A 24,938-nucleotide genomic window follows, 5' to 3' on the forward strand; every position below is an offset into this window, starting at 1 on the left:
TATCAGGCTCTCAGCAACCCCCACACCCTTGACTATCCCCGCTGCTGCTGGGGGGGGGAACTCTGCGGCTTCTCTCCATCACCCATCCAAGCTTCTCCCCATTGCCGTCCACGATCTCGCAGCTTGAGGAAAACCAAGGAAAACAGTGGTTTTGGTTGGGGTTTTAATCTGCCCCTCCAGTGGGGCTCAGTTTGCCAAATTTAGGGGCTTTTCCTCCCGTTGGAAGTTCGTGGGGGGGACCTTCTTCGATCCTCCTGCCACCCCGCCTGGCCTGGGCAGCGTAGCATGGCTCCCCCCGACCCCTGGACGGCTCGGGCAGGGAAAGGAAGGACAAGGGGAACGGCGTCCATCTTGGCGCCATGACGCAGCAGTCTTTCCCGGGCTGCTGCAGTCCTGCCTTGTTGTTCTTCTCTGCCCCAGCTCGTTTCCTCCTCCCTCTCTCCCACCCCGCTGCGCTCCAGTTTTATTTTGAGGTTCCGAGAGCGCGCCCAGGGTGGTTCGGGCGGGCGGGTTAGGGCCGGGGCTTCTGGGCACGGGGACGCCTGGCCCGGCCGGGCTGGCCCGGGCTAGGCTGGGCTGGGCTGCTTGCTAATGGCCGCTTCGAGCTTTCTCTCTCTCTCCTTTCCTCTCCTGCTGCAGCTGCGAGTCGTGGAGCAGGAGGTGGCTTCGCTTGAGCTGCAGGGCCTGTCCACGCCTGGCTTGGCTCTGGGTAAATCATACTTTCGGGCTGAGTTGCAGTGGGGTTAGGTTTGTTTTTTTATTTGGTGTGGTTGCTTTTTTTTTTCTTTCTTTGGGTTTGGGTTTTTTTTTTTTTTGCATAGGTCTAGGTTTTAATTTTTTTATCTTCTCCTGAGCACCAGCTTGCAGGGTCGTCGGGGCAGTTTACGGGGAGGACTGGGAGCAAGCTTTCCCTGGGCTTCTGTTTGCTGAAGCCAGCAGGCTTGGAGAGGAAAGAAAAGACAGGCGCCATTTCGTGCGCTGGAGGCTGCTACTTCGTGCTAGAGGAAGGGGGGTGGGACGTGCGGAGGGAGGGCGGTGGCTGCTGGTGGGGGAGGGGATCGGAGGGGAGGGCGGGCTGACTGTAATCAGAGAGCCCGGGGCCCGGGCCAGCCACCGCCGCCGCCTCCTCCGCCTCCTGCGAGCTCTGCGCTCCGGTGGGGGAGGGGAGAGCCGCTCTTAAAGCCGTAGGCAGCCCCCCCCCCCCCAGCCGCAGACAAAGGGGAGGGGGAAGGAAGGCGGTGGGGGAGGGGTGACCCTGGGAGATCCCTTTACTCTGACGGTCTCCTCCTCCCTTCCAGAGCCTGTTCTGTCTCTAAGCTTCCTAGGGGACCAGGGAGACAGTTCCCCCTCTCTTACGAGGCCCCCAAACCAGGGCTCGAAGCCACTTGGCTCTGAATTGAGATGGGGGAGGGGGCAGCAACTGGGTGTTGAGAGAGAGGAGGACGACCCTTCTCCGTCCAGTCCCCCAAATTCCTTTTCAGGGTCAGCCCTGCCAGGCAGACAGCAAGCCTGAGAGGCAGTGGAGGGTTGGGTGGGACCTCAACCTATTGGGTGATGACCTTGGTTGTTTTTCCCCCTCTCAACCCCCCCCCCCATTCCCAGTCAGGATGCTCAGAAACTCGGGGCTCACTTGGATACCTGGGACACACCGAAGCAGGCGGAGCCAGCCAGGGGTAAGAGTGAGTGCCCAGGGTCCGACCCGACCTTAGCCTTTCCAGCCACATGTTCTGTTATTCAATCCAGTACTTTCAAGCCTCCCACCCTTCTTAGTTAAGGGAAGTGGTACCTCAAGTTCTGGGTGGGGCCGGGATTGGCACCAGGGCCGACAAAGACAAACAATTCCCTTGCCGTAACTGGGCGTCTGGGGACTGAATTCCAAAGATGAAGCCCTGGTTTCTCATTCATTGGATGGACTTTGGAACCCCCCCTGCTCCCTATCTCCTGCCCTGATGGTGAACCCAGGCTCTGGCACTTGAGCTGGGCTTCAGGTTCTCCAGGACTTATCGAGGGCAGGGCACCCCCACGAAACCCCAGCCCCTGGAGAGAATTGGAAGTAGTTCCTTATTTAGGGGAAGGGGTCGGGGGAGGTTGGGAGGCCCACTTGTGGGCTCCTTCACGCTGATTTCTCCATTCCGGAGCCATTCGGTAAGTCCCTTTGCTCTCGGAGCCTTTTTCTCCCAGTGTGGGTGGGGAGGAGGGCTGAAGCAACCTTGGAAACCAGCTTTATAAATGGCAGCGGTTTCCTGCCTCTCCTCTCCCAGTGAAAGGCCTTTGGCGGCTCTGTTTCTCTGCTCCCCTCCCCCATCACCCCCTCCAGCATCTCTGCTGACCCTGGCATGTCAGTTTCCCGACAAGAGTCTTGTTCAGAAAGTTATAAACCCCAGGCCTGAAGACTTAAGGATTCCGACTCCACAATAAAAACAGGAAAAACATGTTTGGTCTTTGTATGTTTGCTCAGTTCTGGATCTGGCGGTAAACAAGCTCTCCCTCCCCCTTGCCTGGATGAGGCCCTATCTTTCCCCTGGGCCTCCCAGAACAGTGACCAAGGTCACAGAACCTTCCTAGCTGTTCAGATGCTTGGCCTTTGGTCCTGGCTGCCCACCTCCCCTCCCCCACAGCCGACAAGGCCTTTCCCTATCTTCAGCACCCCACCCCCCAGCTGAATTCCTTTGAATTTGCTTTCCTGGTCTGTGCTGTAGTCAAAAAAGGGGGGTCTTGTTGAGTCCCCATGTGGGCTCCATCGATGGATACTTCTGGGGCTGGTTTTTAAAGAGTGACTCCTTGTGGGCTTGACCCAGCAGCCGGGAGAATCTTGGGCAGTGAGGCCGACCTTGGCCCAAGAGCCAACTTTGGGGGCCCCAAAGCCACCGGAAGTTCTTCTAGCCAGAGGGACTGGGCCCCTTTGATTTGCTAGCCAAGAGATGGAAGAAAGCCATCGGGATTCAGCACGTCTAGCAAGAACGGGCAGACCCCCAGTTGCTCTCCCAGCTTGGCCATAAGGTAGGTAGACTGCCTGTCCCTTACCCACGTGGTGTTCTGCCTGCTCCGGCCCCCCTTTTTCCCTCGAGTGGAGGCTGATTTGAGGAGGGAATATAAGCCCCAAACAAGAGGGGGGTGCTGTGGGGAGCTCCTGTACAGTTGGCTGCCTCTTTGAGGCCCTGGGCCCCCTCGGTGGCGGATAGAGCCGTGAACCTGCTTGGCCTGTTTCTGGCCCTCCTGCCCTTCCCCTCCCCCTGTGGAGATGTGTGCTATGTTTCGTACTTGGCTGCCAAGCTGAGAGCCGAGAGTCTGTCCACCACCCCCCCCTCCCCCTTGTCTCTTCTGCAATCCCAGGCCTACCGTATTTACTGGCATAAGGCCGGTCCTGGGGGGGAGGGGAGGAAGAGGATGTGACCTTTTGGATTATCTGGCCGGGCTGTTTGAGGGAGGGAGGTAACCCTTGTGTCATTACGGTAACTTTCTCTCCTGCTCGGCCGGGTCTCTAAGAAAATGGACGAGGGGGGAGCGGAAGTCAGCTAGTTCTGAGCCCAAGCCAGGCCCTCCCTGCTCCCCACCCCCCTTTCCTGAGCTGTCTCCACCTTTCTCTCCCTGGGACCAGAAAGACTTTAGATAGAGATCTTCAAAAGCCCAGTACTTGGTTTAACAATTTAATAAATGTTCTATCTAATCCAGTTGTAACCAGAAGAGGAAACTGGGGTTCTGAGGGCTCCTAAACAAGGTTCAGACCCTCCCCCCCCATGTTAACCAATCTCCTTCCCTTATGGTAGTATATTTATGTTACAATTATTTCCCCAGAAAATTCAGACTCCTTGCGGAGTGGGGTCATTTTTCTGTCTGTCTATCCCCAGTTCGTTGCCCACAGGTGTTTAAATGTTTGAACTAAATGGGTGGGAAAGGAAGGATTAAAACCCAAGATTTAGGGTCATTGATTTAGACCTGAATGGTGCCTTATCAACCATCTGGCCCTGCCCCCTGGCGTAACAGATAAGGAGATTAAAGCAGGGGGTTGACTTAACCTAAACTCTGGTCACTTTGAAGGGACTTCCTAAAGCCATCCGACTCAACCTTTTTTACTAATGGGGAAACTGAGACTCAGATGAGGGATTTGAACTCAGAACTTCTAACTTCAAATATAGCTCTCTGGCTTCAGACCCAGACCACCTCTTTTCCACTAACCCATTTTTGGAACCTCTTCTGTCTCCTACCCTTTTGCCTCAGGCCTAGTGACACCTCCTTCCCCTCTGTTTACCTTCCCGATGGAGTTTAGTATTTTAGCTCACTGATTTGGATTCTGTGGGAATCCCAAGCCTCCCGGCTCCTCTGCATTTCTATCAAGCCCATCCATATTTGGAATGTCCTGGAATAGAGAATCTGAGATCCCCAAACCTCTTGGGGTCTGGCCCAACTCAGCGCCTTGGGCTTAGACATCTCCCTTTGGGCCTCCCTTTCTGCCTGGGTACAGTGACCATAATACCTGCCTTTCCCTGTCCCCTACTGGGCTATAGTTGGGAGGGTCAGCTGAGCTAATGGCCAGCTGAGGGCTTTGAAAAGCCTTTAGGAAGCTTTTTACAAATGCAAACCTCTGGTATTCTAATTTCATCCATGGGAGGGGCTGGTGTGAGGCTTCTGCTGACTGAGGAGGTCACCGGGAGGGATTTGGGGTCAGGTCTCCTTTTTAAGTAGGGCGGAGGCTTGGAGGGGGGAGTAGGACCAGAGCCAACCTTCTGGAGCTGCCCCTACTGCTCCTGAGAGGATATGCTAGCATCCTGAGGTTAAAGGTTAACTGGGGGTGTGGGCCCTCAGGGGGTGTGAAATGATTTACCCCACCCTCGGCCTCTGAAGTGGGGATTCTGGGCCAGCCCTTTCACCACTTGTTAATGAGGGCCCCTTTGCTGGGGTTGGGTAACTCATAAACAATTAAAACAATTCCTTGCTAAACTGTGGGATGTCGCCACCCGGTACCCCAGGAGTTCAGAGAAGGGTTAGAGCTAGGGGAGAGACCAGTAGATCCAGGTGACCTAGAGGAAGTGGAGGCGGGAATGGGCTCTCCCTCCTCCCCACTCTCTTATCCCCTAATCTTTTCTTCCTTTGCTCCCCCACTCTTCTACCCCCAGGCGAATTTCTGGGAGTCCATGACTTTGGATGGGAAAAAAGTACATTTCTATTGTCACTAGACTTTTCTTTTCCTCCACATGTATTTTATGCTTTTTTAAATGTTCTTCTAAAAAGGGGTACATGGGCTCTCACCCCCCCCAAAAAAGGTTAAGATCTTTTGGTCCAGAGGCAGCTAGGTAGATAGGGCCTGGGTGCAAATCTTGCCCCAGATACTTGCTGGCTCAGTGACCCTGGTCACTTAACTAATTTTCCTCAGCTGTAAAATGAAGGCTTAGACACTGGCCTTGAACGTCCTGTTCAGCTCAGAATTGATCTTTTGCTCTCCCTTTTTCTTTCTTTTTTTCTTTCATTTCTTCCTCACTTTTTTTCCCTGTGAGCGTTTTCAGCTGGAGAGAACATGGTAGGTCATTCAGTCTGACCCCCTCATTTTGTAGAAGAGAAACGTTGAGAAACTGTTCCAGAGTAAATGTGGGTGAGCTAGCATTTGAACCCAGGGCCATTATGGATTCCAAAGCTAGCTGGCTTTTACCGCTCTGTTCCCCAGACTCCTCTTTTCTCCTCCCTTCCTTTTTTTCCCCTAAAGTAACACAAATTATCCAAGGCTGCGCCGGCAATAGGCCCCAGAGCTGGGTTCAGACTGATAACGTCTGACGCCTAAACAGGAACTCCTAAGCATTTCCCTGCCTTGTGCTCCTTCTTCTCAGTGACTGGTGGACAGGTTCTGGGTCATACCCGGCCTCAGCTCTTTGAAGGCCTGACCCAGGGGGGCCGATATTCCCTGACCCTCCCCTTCTCCCCTTCCCCTTTGTCAAATGGGCATAGATTGTCATCTCAGTGTGAAATGTCCAGGCAGGTGGAGTCCTAAGCTTAGTTAGTAAATGTGAGTCCCTGGGCAAGTCATTTAACTGAGCCCCCCAAAAATCTGTAAAATGTTGTAAAATAGATGTTCATAATAATAACTACTAACATTTATATAGCCCTTACTATGTGCTGGGCTCTGGGCTGAGCACTTTAGAAATATTATTTCATTTGATCATCATCACAACCCTGGGAGGGATATGCTGTTGTTATCCCCATTTCACAGCTGAGGCAGCTGAAAGAAACAGAGGTTGGTCACCCCCCCCCCCCCAAAAGTAGAATTTGAACTCAAGTCTCCCTGACTCCAGGCCCAGCGATCTGTGCCCTATGGCGCCCTCTAGAGTACCTATCTCAAAGTGCTGTGAACAGTGAATTCATGAATAGAAGTCTTTGTAAACGTTCAAGTGCTATGTGAGTGTTAGCTATATAATTATTGCTCTGAATGACTGAAAGGCCACCTCTGACACTTGGGTTCTGTAATCTTGAGCCTCTCCCAGCCTCAGTTTCCTCACCTGCAAAATGGGGATAATTATCCCTTTGGCACCTCCCTCAAAGAAGTGTGAGGCTCAGATGGGAAGGTGTACTTTGTGGGCTGGTCTCTGTCCCCTGTCCAAATGTCAGTTGTTACCATGAGGTGAAGGATGCCTTCTCCATAGCTGGCACGTCCTGCATCCTTAGGAGCCGGGTGGCAGCAGCCAGTGTTCTCTGGGGGAAGTTACTGGTCACTACAGTTTAATTTTTACTGAGACTGGGGGACTCATTTGTGTTTTTGGAGGGGATCTGCTCTCCCAAATCCTTTCTATCTGTGTGGTTTTTTTTTTTTTCCAGAAGCAGTGGGGTGAAGTGACTTGCTCAGGGTCAGACAGCTAGTAACTGTCAGGTGTCTACGGCCAGATTTGAACTCGGGTCTTCCTGAATTCATGGCCGTTGCTCTGTCCACTGTGCAAGTGCCTTGAGGTCCTGAGACTGTAGACTCAGAGCTGTGGTGACCTCGGGCAGAGGTCAGTCAACTGGTCTGACCCCTTTCGTTTTGCTCATGAAGGAGATGGAGTCTCAGAGAAAAGAAATCACTTGCCCAAGGTCACACAGAGGAAGCAAGGCATAGGGCTTGGATTTGAATCCAGGTCCTCCGGTTTTAAATTCTTCCCATTATACCACACCATCTTCACCTTTCTAGTCTGATTGTTGACTCCATCACTTACCGGAGGTGTGACCTTGGACAAGTCCCTTTCCCCCAGTCTTTTAGCTCTAAAATGAAGGCATTGGATCAGATGACCTCTGGGGTTCCTTCTCTTTCTGGGATACTTTGATTCATTCAACACATTTGTTTTCAGGAGAGTGGGCCCCAGTGGGAAGAGCCCTGATTTTGGCACCAGAGGAGCCTGGGCACCGTCCTAGCCCTGCCGCTTAGGAGGAAGCGTGTTTCAGTGGAAAGAAGGATGGATAGGGTCAGGACGTGGCCAGCTTCAGATCCCAGCTCTTCTGCTTACTGCCTGTGTGACCACAGGCAAGTGTTTCAGCCTCTCTGGGCCTTGGTCTCCTCATCTAGAAAATGAGTTTGACTTCAGGTTTTTTCCAGCTTTGAAATTGATGATCCTTGGGTTGGAGAGAGAAAAGAAAAATCAATTTGTGCCCTCTAAGAGCTTTTCACACTGCCTTCATTCATCAGTAAGCATTTAGTGAGCACCTACTATATGTCAGGCACTATGCTAAACTTTGGAGGTGCAAAGAAGGAGCCTCCTGATATTAACAAGGGAGCAACATATCTACTATATATATATAGATGTATATAGTGTAGGGGGTGGGGGTAGGGGAAAGCTAGGGAGTACAGTGGATAAAGCAGTGGCCCTGGAGTCAGGAAGATCAGAGTTCAAATCCGGCCTCAGACACTTAACTAGTTGTATGACTCTGAGCCAAGTCATTTAACTGATTGCCTCAAAAAAAAAAATCTCTATCAGGTAAATGGGAAGTAATGTCAGAGTAAAGGCATTAGCAGTAGAGGAAGGGTGGGTGTATCATTCTGTAAGGCATTCCCCCCCCCCCAATCTCTGAGACCTTTTATCAGTGGCCTCTATATGAGGTGAAGGTCCTTTCCTCTCTTCCTCATTTTATAGAAGAGGAAACAATGAATGAATGAATAAAGCATTTATTAAGTGCTTACTGTGTGCAAAGTCCCATGTTGAGGGCTGGAAATAGAAATAAGGTAAATAATCTTGCTTTCAGGGAATTTGCATTTGAATTTGGGAGACATGGGAGATTTTAGCTCCTAGTCGGCTCTGGCCCACACAGTAGGAGGAACTTGCCCCATGGTGCACAGGAGCCCACGTGGGATTTGAACTCTAGTCTCTTGCCTTTCTTTGATGGGCTCTTCAGTGCTCTTCTTTTTCTAGTAAAAGTCGTCAAAGGAGGTCTTTGGGAAAAGGCACAGATCAAGGATGTGGAACCTTGCCTCCTTCCCTTCCCTGTATCTTTTGAGTTTCTCTGAACTTTTCTATTTTCATGTTTTCATCCGTTCTCACCTCATGAAGGAGATTGAGACATCTTAGAGATCCCCTCGTCTACCTCTCATTTTGCGAATGAGGAAACTGAGGCTCCAAAGGCTGAAGGGATTTACCTGCAGTCACATAAAGTGGTAGGTGATAGAGCTGAGATTTGAACTCGGACCTTCTAAATGGCGACCCATCCCTCTTTACACCATACCACCTTGCCTCTTGAGTAGCAGGAATGGTTGCCTGTGGGGCTGTGGTACCACATCTAGCATTCCCTACCCTGTACTCCACTGGAGTACTAACAGATGACCTGATTTCTATTCAGCAGAAATTCATCTCTTTTTACAGGTCCTTTGGCTGCCCCTTCCAGGACTTTTTTAATTGTTATAGTGGAGGAAAACCCCTTCTACTTCACAGGCCTCCAGGCAAGGGCAGAGGGGATGGTGGTCCAGAAGGGGGCTGCCAGAGGACAGGTGAGTGCTGCCTGCCCTGGGAGTGAGCGTTGAGCATCCAATCAGCTCTCTGCTATAGTCTGCTCCAGTGCATACCAGCTGCCACTGTCCCTGCTCATGTTCAAAACCCCCTAGCAGTCTGTCTCCCTAGTGTTTTTGCCTTCTGCCCAGTCTTAGGCAGGCAGGCAGTAAACACCTATTGAGCACCTATTATGTGCTGGGCACTGTGCTGAGATCTGTCAGTTTTCCAGATCACTCTGTCTTGACTTCCTCATCTGTAAAATCAGGGTGATGATAATACACTGTCAGCCACACAGGGCTGTTGAGAGAAGCACATGATACAGTGTGGGGGCAGGGAGGGGTGAAGACTGTAAAACAAGCTCTAAATGTTGGCTCTTCCCCCTTGGGGAGGACTGAGCATGGCAAAGCCTCCTGGAGGGTAGAGAGGACAGCTGCTCTTTCCATGTGTCCCCCACTCAGCCTGGCCAATTTGGCGTTCTTGAGAAAACAACCAGTCTGACGGAGCCAGCTGAGTGAGAATGACCAACTGAGAAGTCGGTCCTGTTCAGCCCAGCTGGGAGATCTGGGGCCAGGAGAGGTGGGGATCCCCAGGTCAGGGACAGGCTGCTGGCCTGAGTCAGCCAACAGAAGTTTTCTCTTCTCCTGTCCCATCCCCAGTGCAGGCTTATCCCACCAAGGACCTGCAGCATAGACTCCCGTGGCTGGCCAGAACCTTCCATAGATTTCCCCCCTGGATTTGTGGGATTCTCACAAGGTATTATGGTAGAAAGACATGGGTTCACATCCTGCCCCTGGCACTTGCTAACTGGGGTAGGCAAGCATGGTACTGGACACAGGGACTTTGGGATCTGAGGCCCTGGCTTCACATCCTTGCATGAATCCTTTCCCCTCCCTGGGCCTCAGTTTCCCCTTCATTAAAATGAAGGTGTTGGACTAGATGACCTCTGAGTTTCTTTCAGCTCTAAAATTATACCCCTCTAATCTGACAGTGGACAAGTCCCTTTACTGTTTGAGCCTCAGTTTCCTCATTTGTAAAATGAGAATGATGCACCAGTACCTACCTCACAGGGTTGTTGGAGGATCAAATTCAATCATGTTTATAAATGTACTTTGTAAAACCTTAAGGCACGATATAAATGGCAACTCTTTGTTATTATTTTAAATGCCTTTGGGGGCAGCTGAGTTGAAGAAAGGCTTCTTTTACACAGAGACTTTTCCTTCCCTCCCTTGACTTTTTCCTGCAGGTTTTACTTGCTGTTTATAAGGATTAAGGAGAAACTACATGGCTTTGGGGACAATGGAAGCCTATGTTCAAACTTTCTCTCTATTCCTTACTACTTGTGTGACCCTGACCTCTCTCTAGGCCTCAGTTTCCTGATTTGTAAAATGAAAAGAAATTAAAAGACTCCAAGTAGAGGCCCTGTGAGTTCCTTTCCAGCTCCAGGTGTTTGGTCCAGTGACCAATTGTGTGACCGTGGGCAAGTTTTTAATTTTATTTTTGAGCCTCAGTTTCCCCATCTGTAAAATGGAGACCATACCTGTAACTGCCTACCTCACAGGCTTGTTGTGGTGATCAGTTGAGATAGTACCTATAAAGCAATTGCAGACTTAAAAACTCTTTAGTAACGTCAGTCATTATTTTACCTGACGGGTTTGCTCAGAGTATGGTATACCTGTGTCGATTAAATCTCATTTTAGTCATAGGTTCTTATAGTTGGAAGGAACGTGGGAGATTATCTTAGCCAACCAACTACCCTTCACTTCTTTCCCCACTCCGTTTTACAGATGGAGAAACTGAGGCACACTGTAGTGATTTTGCCAAGGTGTCATAAGTAGTAAAGTCAACTCGTGATGGGATTCTAGTCAAGGACTCATTCCCCCAGGACCTAGAGCTGGGCATCATTTTATTGACCAGACTGGGCCTCTTATGCCCACCACTCTTAGCCCTGTGGGAATACATATAATGGTGTCCCGGCAAGGGAAATATTCTATGGGAGATAACCATTAGTCAGTCAACATTTATTGTTGTTAAGTCTTTTTTTTTTTTCCCCCAGTCCTGTCTCTTCACAGTCCCTCTTGGCAAAGATCCTGGAGTGGTTTGCCATTTCCTTCTCCAGCTCATTTTACAGATGAGGAAACTGAGGCAGACAAAGTGAAAGGACTTGCCCAGGGTCACACAGCTACTAAGTGTCTGAGACTGGATTTGAACTGAAGAAGATGAGTCTTCCTGACTCCAGTCTGCTCTATCTGCTCCGCCACCTAGCTGCCTCAAGTATTTATTAAGCACCACTTATTTGCCGGTCATTGTTTGGTGCTGGGGACACTACAGACAAAAGTGCTTCCCCTGACCCCACAGCACAGGGCCAGGCACATTTCCCTTGGAAAATCCGGGAAGTAAGAAAATGTCTCTCTTCCTTTCCTGAATGTTCCTCCAGCACCTTTGTTTATAACCTACCGTGGAAATGCCTTGCCCTTCCTCGTCCCAAGCCTAGGCCCGTAGGTCCCTTCCTTATCTTGCCTTCATCTTGTCCAACCTCCTCATTTGTTGAATGGGTAAACTGAGGCTCATAGAGGTGAGGCCACACAGAGCCAGACCTGAGTCCACTTACCCGGTGACTCCAAATCCAGTGGATTTTTTCCCCCTACTATACTTGAGCATCCTGGGAATTTAGAGCTAAGAAGCGTCTTGGAGATTGGCTAGTAGTAAAACCACAAAAGTTCAAAGGTGACAGGGCTATAAGGGGCCATCTAGTTCTGCTCCCTCATTTGGCAGATGGGTAAACTGAGGGCCAGAAATATTAAGTGACTTCCCGAAAGTCACAGAGGCAGCGTTTGAACCTGGGATCTTTGATTCTGAGTCAGTGCTCTTTTCCTACTACTTTACTAAGCTCCTACTATGTGCCTGACCCCGCGCAGTCATCCTAGTTGTCTTCCTCTGAATGCTTAGACTATACTGAGCCTTACAACCTTTTCCTGGAGGCTGTGCCTCCCATCGTGTTAACCTGTCCTCACTGCCACTGTTGACTCATGAAGTTGGTGGTCCACTGAAACCCCCAGATCTTTTTCACATGAATTGTGTTCTACTCATACCTGCCATTTTAAATCCAAGCGTAAGACTTTTCTGTTTATCCATATTAAATTTTATTTTATTAGATTAGGCCCAATGATCTGTTAGATCAGGATCTTTTTTTTTTTTTTAACCCAAATATTCTCTTCCAAAGTGTTCAGCTGTCCTTCCCGACTTTGTTAGCTCCTGTAAATTTGCTAAGCATGCTACGTATGCAGTTTTCCAAGTCATTGGTAAGAACGTGGACCAGCCCTGGGCTGAGCCCACATCTCTGGGATGCTTTACTGGAGACCTCCTGCCAAAGGGACCCGGTTGTTGCTGTCTCTTTGGACCAGTTCCAGATTTGTCATCTAGCTGACACCCCCATGTTCTCCCTAAGAACACCCTGGGAGGCTTGGATAAAATCGAGCAAAGCCACATAGCATTTCTTGGCTCTAACGGTTTAGTACAAGTGAGGAGACCGCGGCCCATAGAGGTCAGGAGGTCAATAACAGACCAGAGTCCAGAGCTTCTAAGGCTGGATTGAGGGGTTCGTACAGGGCTGCTTCCGGCTTTCCCTCCCTTCACCTGGAAACCTCCTGCTAAGGCACTGAGGGCCCGCTGGCACTCGAGAGATCAGGCCGCCCCCTCTGGCTCAATCGCCTTTCCAGGCCTACTGATAGGTCAAGGCCCAGAAGTGAGGGGTTGTCGGGTCTAACTCTTTGTGACCCCACTTGGGGTATTCTTGGCAAAGATCCTGGAGTGGTTTGCCATTTCCTTCTCTGGCCCATCTTACAGATGAGGAAACTGAGGCAGACAAAGTGAAAGGACTTGCCCAGGGTTACACAGCTTTTAAGTGTCTGAGGCTGGATTTGAATTCGGGTCTTCCAGGCCGAAGGGCCTGCTTCCTATTCGCTGCGCCTCTTAGCCGTCTCTGAAGTCTGGAAGACTTAAGTTAAAATCCTACCTCAGTGGCTACTTGTCTGACCTTGGGGCAGGTCACAGGGTCCTCCTTAACCTCTCTGAGCCTCAGTTTCCTCATCTGTAAAACAAGGATAATATAGCTCCTCATCTGTAAAATGGGAATAGTAATCACACTTAACCTCCCAGTGTTGTTTTGAGGATAAAATGAGGTAACATTTAAAGTACTTTGTTGTCATTAGGAGTAGTAATAATGTTGATATCTTCCCCAAGCTTTCAGGACGGCATACTGTCTACAATGTTTAATAAATGCCAGTGAATGAATTAGTTCAAAATGTGCTTCCTGTCTGCCCCTCACCCTCAAGGGGCAACCGGGTGGCACAGTGGCTGGAGTCCACCCTCAGGCGCTTCCTAGCTATGTGACCCTGGGCAAGTGCCTTCACTCTGCCTCAGTTTCCTCATCTGTTAAATGAGCCAGAGAAGGCAAGCCATTCTGGTGTCTTTGTCAGGAAAACCCCAAATAGAGTCATGAAGAGTTGGACACAACTGAACAATAAACAGGAAGTTGAGGCTGAGGTTGACTGACTTGCCCAAGGTCACACCACTAGGAATGTCTAGGTAGGATTTGAACCCAGGTCTTTCTTTCTCCAAGGCCAGCCCTGCAGCCAGTCTTCCACCTAGCCACCCTGGCTCCTTGCTGTCCCATTCGTCCCCCGGCCCAGTTTAGGCCAGGATCACCTCTTGCCTGTACTTTGGCCCCTGATTCTCCAGTCGCAACTGCGCCGAGCTGCCAAATTTATATTCCTAAAGCACAGAAACTCCAGTGCTCGTTCTTTCCCTTGGGCACAAAAAAGAAGTAAACCTCTGTTTGTCTTTGAAAACCCTTCACAGTTTGGCTGTGGCCTGCTTTTCCCGGCTCATTACACATTCCTGTCTTTCTCACCCTCTTACCTTCCAGCCAAACTGGCCTCTGGTGTTTCCCAGACAGGAGACATAACATTTTCAGCCCCTCCCCTACTTTCTCCCTGTGCCTTTGACCAGGCATGGATGTACTCCGTGGCCTTCTTCAAGGCATCTGCCTTCAGATACTGCTGCTGGCACAGCTGATACAAATTTGGGCAAAATCAGGAGACCACTTGGGACTTCAGTCTCTTCTACGAGATGAGAGGATTGGACAAGTTGCCCTCCAAGATCCTATTCAGCCCTCACAAAGAATCTCTGGCCTCTGTGTACTGTATATGTATACAAAGTATATTCTGTGTACTTTGTATATCATTTGTTTCTATTTCTCACCAAGCCTGGTTTCTTCCCGATAGATTGTAAAGTGGTTGCTGTTTTAGTTTTCTATCCCCAGTGGGTTTGATACATAGTAGATTTATAAATGCAGGTTGAAGGAGAGGCTGGTGCTTAGTTCGGGATCTAGGAGATAAGATTTTGTTGTTCAGTCGTATCTTTGTGCTTTGTGACCGCATTTGGGATTTTCTTGGCAGAGATACTGGAGTGGTTTGCCATTTCCGTTTCCAGCTCATTTTACAGAGGAGGAAACTGAGGGCGAGTTCAGTGACTTGCCCAGGGTCACACAGCTAGGAAAGTGTCTGAGGCCGGATTTGAACTCAGGAAGAGGAGTGCTTTACCACTTAGCTGCCTAAGGTAAGATTAGTGGCGGTATTTATCCCGAATCTCATATCACCCTAGTGTATGCAGTAGGCCAGAGTGTCCCCGGCTTCTCCCCCTTCCCAATTCCCTTCTTGCCGCCCTGGAAACACAAGCCAGAGAAACAGCCTCCCTGACTGGGGAGAGCCAGTCCTGGAGCATGGAGCCTGCTGCCCTCTAGTGGCTGGGATTTCCAGGCCATGTGTTCTTAGAATTCTCAGCTGCACTAAAGGGGAAATTGTCGATTAATCAGGCATTCATTTAAATGCCTTCTCTGCAGTGAGCACCAAGGCACAGAATGAGGCAGCCAGTGCCTTCAAGGAGCTTTAATGAGAGCGTCAAGGTCAGATTTCTAGAGCGATTGAAACAGTCTGCTTTATTCTCCTCCCACGTTCCCATGAGCAGAGCCTGGGACTGGGTGTCGGACCTCTTTTAAGCTGTTGAGGTCTAGAATTGGGCATTTTTTGGTGACTGTGGACAAGTCATTTCCCCTCGGTGGCCTTAACTGTAAATTTAGGCATCTTCCGTAGGTAGGTGGCCATTAAGGTCTCTTCCCCACTCTCTGGGCAAGACCTAGTGGCAGAAATTTGCACCTAAAAGGGACTTTATTCCCCAGCTAGTTCAGCCCTCTCATTTTACAGGGGAGGAAACTGAGGTCCAGTGACTTTTGCCCGAGGGCACACAGCTAGGGTCATAACCCTGGAGCTAAAAGGGTCCTCACAGACTGTCTAGTTGAGCCCCCTTCTTTTACAAAGGAGGAAACTGAGAGCTGAAGCCTGCCCAAGGATAGACAGGTAATAAGACCATAGGATCTTGGCTCTGGATGTGGAAGGAACTTCAGAGGACAGCTAGTACAATCCTTTCCTTTTGGGAAACTGAGGCTCAAGATGAATGACTTGGTTACGGTCATACAAGAAATAAGCAATGCAGCCAGGGTCCAAGGTCAGGTCCCCTGACTCTAAGTCCAACACATTTCTGCTGGGTCAAGCTGCTTCCCAGCTCTCATTTTATCGATAAGGAAGCCGAGGTCCTCAGAGGTTAGAGGTTAAGGGACCCACAGATAGCAAGTGATACAGCTGGTTCCTCAAGTCCACATCCAGCATTCTTTCCACTGAATGGCACCTACAACTTAGTACTTCCTTCTTTGGACCTCAGTTTTCCAGCCTGCAAAATGGGATTTCTGCCAGGTTCTCCAACTCCAGATCCAGCATTCTTTCCACTGCACCATACCTATAACCTGATGCTTCTTTGGACTTGACCTTTTCAATCTGCAAAATGGGACTGCTTTGCATCTGACCTTACATGCCTGCTGTGAGCTTCGTGGATAGATGTGAAACTGCATGGTGGGTCGCTCCTGTTTCTGTGGTAGCTGGTGGTTTACAAGGTACCTTCCCATCTATCCTCATCTCTTACATCTATAGAAACTTAGAAAGACTTGTCTGGGGTCACGTAAAATGTAATTTTTGTAAAATGTATTTTTGTCTTTGCATCCACAGTGACTGGCCCGTAGTAAGTGCTTTATTTTCCCTGACTCTCTCTTAGCCTCCCTATGGCTTCACTCTGAGTGTTGACTCAAATCTCACTTCCTATAGGAGAACTTTCTCATTGCCTTTTTTTTTGGGGGGGGGGCTAGTCGATGGGGTTAAGTGACGCGCCCAGGGGCACACAGCTAGTCGGTGTCTGAGTCTGGATTTGAATTCAGGTCCTCCTGACTCCAGGGCCGGCGCTCTATCCACTGCGCCACCTAGCTGCCCCCTCATTGTCTTCTAAAGTCACCTTCCTTCTCCTCTGGATAGATTTAGTACACACATCTTTATTTACACATTGTCCTTCCCATTAAAGCGGCTAGGTGGCGCCATGGTGCACAGAGGACCTGCCCTGGAGTCAGAAAGACTCATCTTCATGAGTTTAAATGTGGCCTCAGATACTTTGTAGCTCTGTGACCCTGGGCAAGTCACTTAACCCCATTTGCCTCAGTTTCCACATCTGTAAAGATGAGCTGGAGAAGGAAATGGCAAAGTACTCCGGTATCCTTGCCAAGAAAACCCCAAATGGGGTCACGAAGAATCAGACATGACTGAAAAACGACAAAGCTCCCCCGTTAGACTGGGAGCTCCTTGAGGGTGGCAATTGTCTTTTGCCTCTCTTTGTATCGCCGGTGCTTAGCTCAGTGCCTGGCACATAAGAAGAACTTAATAACAGACTGTTGGCAGACTGATGTACCAAATGCTTCTTGATGGATTGATCGACAGAACCAAGATTTTGATCCAGGATTCCTGGCTTTAAGCCCATCTCACCCAGCCTGGGACTGCCTCTGGTGTCATATCCCTGAGATTTAGAGGTCTGCTTAATTGACGGTGCCCCTGGAGTAGAGGTGGGCCAGTAACACCTTCACCCTAAGATCAGCTGAAGTCTCCAGGGGCACCCTGCTGGTTTTGGAAATTGAGAGAATCATTTTTATTGTTCAGTCATCTAATTTGGGGTTTTCTTGGCAAGAATACCAGAGTGCTTTGCCATTTCCTTCTCCAGCTTATTTTTACAGATGTGGAAACTGAGGCAAATGGGATTAAGTGACTTGCCCAGGGTCACACAGCCAGTAAGTGTCTGAAGTGGGATTTGAACTTGGGTCTTCCTGACTCGAGGCCTGGCACTCTACCCACTGGGCCTCGTTGCTACTTCTCACATATGTAAAGCTTTGCAAATCTTCAACGCTTTATAAATTCCAGCTGTTCTTAATAGAAGGACTTTTTGATTATCCAGCCACCAGTTTACAGTGAAGAGACAAAGGCCCAGAGTTAGGAGGTGACTCATACGGGTCACATAGGGGACGAATGTCAGCACAGATTCTGGTCAAGGTCCTGTGACAGCTTTGGCCACGGCTGTACCATAGTACCAAAGGCAAGCTTATCAGGTTGAGCTTCCAACTCCTTCCTGTTGATGGATCACCTGGAGTGTTGTGTTCTGTTCTGAGCCTCAGTCCATCAGGTAAGTAGTAAGCCCTGTGGGCCAAGCACTGTGTTAGACACAGGAAGAAAGCTCCTTTCCACGGCGGATGTTCACAAACTAGAGCGACATCACACGATGGCCTGAAGAGTCAGTGAAACTCAGTTTTTGGTGTTTGTTTTGAGGCAATTGGTGTTAAGTGACTTGCCCAGGGTCACACAGCTAGTAGTGTTAAGTGTTTGGTCTGAGGCTGGATTTGAATTCAGGGCCGGTGCTCTATCCACTGCGCCACCTCGCTGCCCCTTGAAACTAGGGCTGTTTAGGCTGAAAAAGAAGACTCGGGGAGGGATGTGATGACTGTTTTCCAAGTATTTAAAGGGCTCATGGAGAAGTAGGTGGTTACTTTGGATCTGCTTGACCATGGTCAAGTTAATTCTTATTCAGAGCTTAAAACTCTTTGGGGTCCTGGACCCCTTTGGGGGGTGGGTGAGGCCTGTGGGTACTTTCTCAGAATAGAAAATGGAATATACAAGATTGTAAAGGGAACTAATGACGTTGAAAAAAAAATGTAATTTTTCCCCCTATTCAAGCTTTCAGATCCCAGGTTAAGAATCCTTGCCTCTCATAGCTCTCAGGACGAGGTGAGAAGAGAGGGATAGATGTGGAAATGTCAATAAACATTTAAAAAAAAATAAAGTAGATGCATTAAAAGTCACTTTGCTTCTCTGAACCTTGCTTTCCCCATATGTAAAATGGAGATAGTCATGTCTGCCCAGTTTCAGGGTGGTTGTATGAGCTGTGAAGTGCTGTGGCAGCAAGGGCGGAGAGGGGGATGACAAGCCTCTTCAGGGGCTCACGAGGATCAGATAAGATTGACCATAGCAGTGTCACCTCTGTGTGCTGGACCAGTGTGTTGGGTGGTGGTGTTAACTCTGCCAAGGGGAGGCTGGACTGCATGTGCTCCCAGCTCTGACAAGCCCTGTTCTTTTGTTTTTGTTTGAAAATTTTTTTAATAATTTATTTTTAGTTTTCAACATTCACTTCATAAGATTTTGAATTTTAAATTTTCTCCCTCTCCCCAAGACGATGTGTAGTCTGATACAGGCTCTACTTATACATTCATATTAAGCATATTTTCATATTAGTCATGATGTATAGAAAAATTAGAACTAATGGGAGGAACCACAAGAAAGAAGAAATAAAACAAAAGGAGAGGAAATAGTATGTTTGACATTCCCTGTTCTAAGGCCCTTCCCAGCCCTAGGATGGTCCCTGTTCTAAGGCCCCTCCCAGCCCTGGGATAGTCCCTGTTCTGAGGCTCCTTCCAGCTCTGACATTTCTCTGTTCTGAGGCCCCTCCCAGCTCTGACATTCTCTGTTCTGAGGATCCTCCCAGCCCTGGGACATTCCCTGTTCTGAGGCCCCTCCCAGCTCTGACATTCTCTGTTCTGAGGACCCTCCCAGCCCTGGGACATTCCCTGTTCTCAGGCCCCTCCCAGCCCTGGGATAGTCCCTGTTCTCAGGCCCCTCCCAGCTCTTTACCTAATCATGCCCCAATACCCTTGACTGTGGGGCCTGAGAGAGTGGGGGATGGTGCAAAGGAAATTGTTTGAGATCAGTGCACTCAGAAGAGGCTGCACCCTCAAGACGACTCAAGGTGGAGAAATTTCCTGTCCCTGGGCTGGAGGCCCGCAGAACCTGCTATCAGATGGAGAGCGCTGCCTGCCATCAAAGGAGGAAACTTTGATGTGGCTGAAGAAAGGAGCCCTTGTCTCGAGAACAAAGGCTCTGGGCCCAGGAAATCCACTTGGGATGGAGCCGGTTGAGGGGGCACGCAGGTGACCAGCTTCCCTGCAAAAATGGCCTGCCCGGGGCCTTGTCAGTGGAAGACCTCCCTTCCCCCCTTGGGTCAGGAGCCTGGGATCGAATACAGAACAAATTTGGAGAACTTGAGCAAGTAACGCCCCCTTGCCAAGCCTCGGGTTCCCCAGATCATCAACTTTAAGTGGGTATCCCCCCTGAAGGCGATGGAGGGGCACTTGGTGGGCATGAACAGGCCACAACATATAATCAGGGAGGAGCCCCCAGAGAACTGGAGGGAAGGGTGTCAACAAGGAACTTGGGGGGAGAAGATAGGGTGGGTCACATGACCGGGGGGGGGGGCTGGCAGAGTGCTCCGCTAAAAACATACAGTGCATCTGCACAGTGAATAGAATGGACACGATCAGCTTTACCCATCCTAGCTGGGTGACCCTGGCAAGTCACTTAATGCCTGTTTGCCTCAGTTTCCTCATCTGTAAAATGCGCTGGAAAAGGAAATGGCGAGCCACCTCAGTATCTTTACCAGGAAAACCCCAAGTGGGGTCATGAAGAGTTGGACATGACTGGAAAATGAACGAGAAGTCCAACCTCTGTTTCAGAGGAAACCCAACCCCTTTGGTTTCCAGTCACAGGTTCTCATTATGGGCCTGTATTTATTTTGCATTATCAGGCTAGCTTGAACTGTTTGCCTTTTCTATCTGCAGGGAAAACCCAAACTAGTCCCTTTGACCTTGGGTAAGTAATTTCCCCACTCTGGCTCTGTTTCCACAATGGAGGTGGGCTCTTTTCTCACTGGGATCATAGAACCTTCACCTAGGTTCTATGGGTGTTATGTTGCCCTGCCCTGCCCTGCCCTCCTCCACTTCATGCATTGAGAACTATTCAAATCCACAGTACCGGTGTCTCTGGGGAGGGTGTGGTGCGTCACTGAACAGTCAGGTGGTTTCACTCACCAATTCTGATAGTGCATCAAGGGACAGTCATTCTGATGGTTCCACTGACAAACTCACGATTCCAGATGATAGCTTCATGCTTGACCGCTAGGTGGCGCCATAGTGCATCTAGCCCCATCTTCACAAGTTCAAATCTGGCCTTAGCCGCTTACTAGCTGTGTGAACTTGGGCAAATCACTTAACCCTGCTTGCCTCAGTTCCCTCATCTGCAAAATGAGCTAGAGAAGGAAATGGCAAACCACTCCACTATGTTTGCTAAGAAAACCCCAAATGGGGTTCATGAAGACAGGACTGAACAATGATGAACTCCATTCTGGCTGCCAGTCTCCTTTGTGGGCTTTTTCCTGCATTAGAATGTAAGCTACTCGAGGGCAGGCAGAGACAGCACAGAGTTTGGCAATAAGTGCTCTTCATCCATCTGTGGAGTGCCTAGGTGATCTTTTGAATCCTTTCCAGCTAAATCTATGACTTGCCACCACCCTGGTCCAGGCCCCCATCTCTTCTCACCTGGACAACTGCAGTAGCCTCCCAGTTTGTCTCCTTGCCTCCAGGTGGTGCAGTAGGCAGAGTGTTGGACCTGAAAGGCAGACCTGAGTTCAAATCCAGCCTGAGAAACTTACTGGCTGTGTGACCTTGAGAAAATTCATTTGACCTCTGCCTGCCTCAGTTTCCTCATCTGAAAAATGGGCATAAAAACACCTGCCTCCCAGGATTGTTGTGAGGATCAAATGAGATAATATTTGGAACGCACTCTGCAAACCTTAAGCGGTATAAATATTAGCTGTCTTCCCCCGTCCAATCCATGCTGCGCACAGTGTGGATATGATATTCCTAACGTACAGGTCTGACTGCGTTATTCTTACTCAATAACCTTAAATGGCTCCCTATTGCTCCTAGGTTCAATTACACACTCCTCTGCTTGGCTCCAATGTCACTTTCCAGGTTGTTCATTACCTCTTTTGATGCACGCTGGCCTGACTAGACTGGTCTTACTGTTCATCACACACAGCATTCAGTTGCCTATAGCGCCACTTGTTGTATGGGCTGTGTCTCACACCTGAAATGAACTTTCTCCCACCTGTTAGATTCCTTTGTTGTTGTTCAGTTGTGTCCGACTTTTTCTGACCTCATTTGGGGTTTTCTTGGCAAAGATACTGGACTGGTTTGCCACTTCCTTCTCCAGCTCATTTCACAGGTGAGGAAACTGAGGCAAACAGGGTGAAATGACTTGGCCAGGGTCACATGGCTAATAAGTGTCTGACTCCTGACTCTATCCACTGCACTATTTACCTGACCACTGCATAGCCACTCAAAAAGTGTTTGTTGATTGATAAATTGATCGATTTCCTGATGGGCCAACAGATTTGGAGAGATGCCATGTTGAGGTTGTGCCCAGTGGCTACGGCCATTTAAAGTGCAGTGCTGATCAGGGCTACCTGAATTTGAACCATCTACCCCAGGAATTTGAGCCATACCATTGCACATGGCCCTGCAATGATACACAACCTAGATTGGTGGGAAAAGAAAAAGAAACAAACATTTAGCAGGCACCTGCTGTGTGCCAGACACTGTGCTCAGAGCCTTACAAATATCTCATTTTACCCTACCTGGGAAGTAAGTGGTATTATCTGCATTTTACAGTTGAGGAAACTGAGGCAAACAGCAGTGACGTGACTCCAAGAGTCACACAGCTAGGCTGGATTTTAACTCAGATCTTCCTGATTCCCAGCCCAGCCAGCATCCTATGCACCATGTCACCTAACCAAACACGATGAACAGTTAGAAACGGGTTCTAATCTTTGCTCAGATCCTTCTCTCAGCCTGCTTACTTTTCCCCATCTATAAAATGAGGGTGCCCCTCCCAGCTCATATTCTGTGCCCCAAGGTTCCACCCAACTCCTGACATTGTGTGCTCTAATGCCCCCCCCCCTTTCTTTTCTCACATTCTGTGCTCTAAGGTCCCTCCCAGCTGTGACATTCTCTATTACAAGGCCCTTCCAGCTGTGATGTTCTGTGTCCCGAGGGCCCTTCCAGCCCTGACATTCTATATAGCTCTAGCCTCCCAAAGCAGCATGTGTGTCCCAGGGTGGGTGTCAGCCTCCCACGATATTCCAGACTTCGAGGAGGTGATGCTGAGAAATTCGAGGGGAGGGGAGAAGGATTCAGGGCTTCCTCAAAAGCAATTCTGACCAAAAAAGGAAGAGGAGGAGGTCGGTGTTTCGGGTCCAGCTCTGTTTGCTCTGTATTTCAATAAACTGGTGAATAAATACAATGGAGTTTCTGATCATGAGGACTTGAATCACGCACTATGGCAACCAGAGAAGGTGCATTGCCCCCCCCCCCACTCCCCACCTGATTCCCAAGGCACAGGAAGACCCTAGGGGAGCACCTCATTCTAAAAATGGGAGACTTAGGAGATCATAGATTTAGAACTGAAAGGGACCTCCAGAGGAAGCACTTCTCGTGGCAATGGAGTCCAGACCTCTTCCTTTACAGATGAGGAAATCGAGGCACAGAGTTTAAGTGACTTGTCCAAGGTCACACAGTTTATGACAGGCAGAGCTTGAATCCCCCAACTCCAAACCCAGCTCTCCTTCCACTACACCAACACTACTTCTTGGGAGGGGCTGGGGGCTGGACAGACATACCTCGATCTGATGGTTTGGGGGGGAACGTGGGGGGGGCGGGGAGGGGGGCAAAACTTACAGGAGAGATGAAGGACCTGCCTCTCTGAGCTAACTTGAGATCGTGGCTCCATCTGACCTTTGAGGCTGGAAAGACAGAGACCCTGGGCTTAGGGAGCCATGGTCTGATGGGGGACACCCCAGTATAATGGTGTACCCATCCTATGTGAAGCCTAGACCTGATGAAGAAAGCAGTCCAGCTGAGGAGGGCTCTGTCAGGTGGGGGAGTCCCAGGCAGTTCAAGGGGGGCCAGGGTGATGGAGAGCCCAGTCAGGTAAAGGAGACAGCCCTCTTCCTCCAACCTAAGACAGCACCAGTCTGAAGGGGAGGGAGGGGACACAGAAAACACGGGAGATAATGAAAATGAGCTCAAACCAGGGAGACCCATGAGATGTGGGAGTGGAGACGTGACGCTGGGCTGTTGACAAGATTGTGCTTAGCCAAGCCCTTTCCTTTGCCTTCTACAGCCTCAGTTTCCCCTTGGGAAAGGCGACCACGTTGACAGCTTCTGGGGACCATCCATGAAGCCACGGGTCTCGAAACCCTCGGAGGAGCCCCGCCCCTTTTTCTTCCCAAAGGCGGAGTCGACCCTGTACTATTCATGACCTTAGGGAAACTGAGGCTGGGGAATGTGCTGGGTTGGAGGGGAAGAGGCGCATGGGTAGAGGACCCAGGAGTCCAGCCGCCCGGTTTGCCGAGGGGCGGGGCGGGAGCTTAGGGCTCCGCCTCCCTCCTTCCCTGCCCCCTCCCAACAGGCGTCTACACTTGCCTCTCTCCTAGCTTTGGGGGCAGCCCGGGCGGCCTCAGTTCTCAGCCCGCGCGTCCTGGGCCCAGGCGGCGGCGGTCCATGGCAGACCCCGCACCCCCAGCCCCGGCCGCGGCCCCAACGCCGGCCCAGGCCCCCGGCAAAAAGGAGCTGAAGATCGTGATCGTGGGGGACGGAGGCTGCGGGAAGACCTCGTTGCTGATGGTTTACAGCCAGGGGGCCTTCCCGGAGGTGAGGGCCGGAGAGAAGGGCAGATGGGAAAACGGGGGGGTGGGGTGCGGGGGAGGTGCCGCGCCAGCCCCTTCCTCAGCTTCGACCCTGCCTCCGCTCCCTGCCCGTGCCAACTGTGAGCTGGACGTCCGGCTGCCAGGGGCCAAGACGCTCGGAATTCCCCTGCGGGAGGCGGCTAGAAAAGATGCGGGGAGGGTACCCAGGCTCCAGGCAGGGCTATCCCGAGGAGCGTAACTGGGCTGGCGGCCAGCTGCTCTCCGCCTCCTCTCTAGGTCCTCCATCTCTTAGCCCCCACTCCCATGCACTCGCTCACAGCAGGAGTAGGCTCGGGGGTCGTCCTGGGGCTCCCCTTGCAGACACACATCCTGTGTCAGGCGCGTGGGATGGGGTGTATGGGACCGGCTCCCTCTCCTTCCCCAGTCTAGTTCCCCTCCCGGTGGAACTCTGTAGTGGGGTTAGGGGGAACTCCTTCCCCAGGTCATCCAGGGCGGGAAGAGATGTGAGGACTTGGCTACTCTCGCGGGGGAGGGGAGGGGAGGGAATGCCCGGGTCCTCAGGCACCCTGCAGGGAGTACGGCCTTCTGGAGCCGGTGTCTCTGATTCTCCCTACCCTGACCACTCCCCTGATGTCTCCGTCTTCCCCCTCCCCCAGCACTACGCCCCTTCGGTCTTCGAGAAGTACACCACCAGTGTGACCCTGGGCAGCAAGGAGGTGGTCCTGAACCTCTATGATACAGCAGGTGAGTGGGCGTCCCCGGGGACTTCCCAGCAGGGAGGGGGAAGGACCAGGGTATCCCAGGGGCCTGAGCCTCTCTTGACCAAGCACTCACTCCCAGCCTTGAGGCACGTCCTCTCCCAGCAGGACTAGAGTAAGCTGAAGCTCCCCAGGATGCTATTAGTAGTAGTAATAATTAATAATAAAACAGCCATTAGTTGATAATTAGCAATTATTATTAATAATGAACTTTATAGGTATTTAGCCTTTA

The 24,938-nt window shown here is 50.4% G+C and overlaps 1 protein-coding gene across 1 annotated transcript in view; it reads left to right on the forward strand.

Annotated features, from left to right (window-relative positions):
- The first annotated feature begins 1,217 nt into the window (after positions 1-1,217).
- RHOF (ras homolog family member F, filopodia associated) overlaps positions 1,218-24,938 on the forward strand; it is a 49,418-nt gene continuing 25,697 nt past the window's right edge. The window contains 4 exon segments of the mRNA XM_027853479.1: positions 1,218-1,578; positions 1,580-1,683; positions 23,748-23,952; positions 24,605-24,692. Of these exon segments, the coding sequence (XP_027709280.1) occupies positions 1,555-1,578; positions 1,580-1,683; positions 23,748-23,952; positions 24,605-24,692 (421 nt within the window). The 5' untranslated portion in view covers positions 1,218-1,554.

The sequence above is a fragment of the Vombatus ursinus genome, unplaced genomic scaffold (genome assembly GCF_900497805.2).
Source record: "Vombatus ursinus unplaced genomic scaffold, bare-nosed wombat genome assembly UNPS02009994.1, whole genome shotgun sequence".
Taxonomy (NCBI): domain Eukaryota; kingdom Metazoa; phylum Chordata; class Mammalia; order Diprotodontia; family Vombatidae; genus Vombatus; species Vombatus ursinus.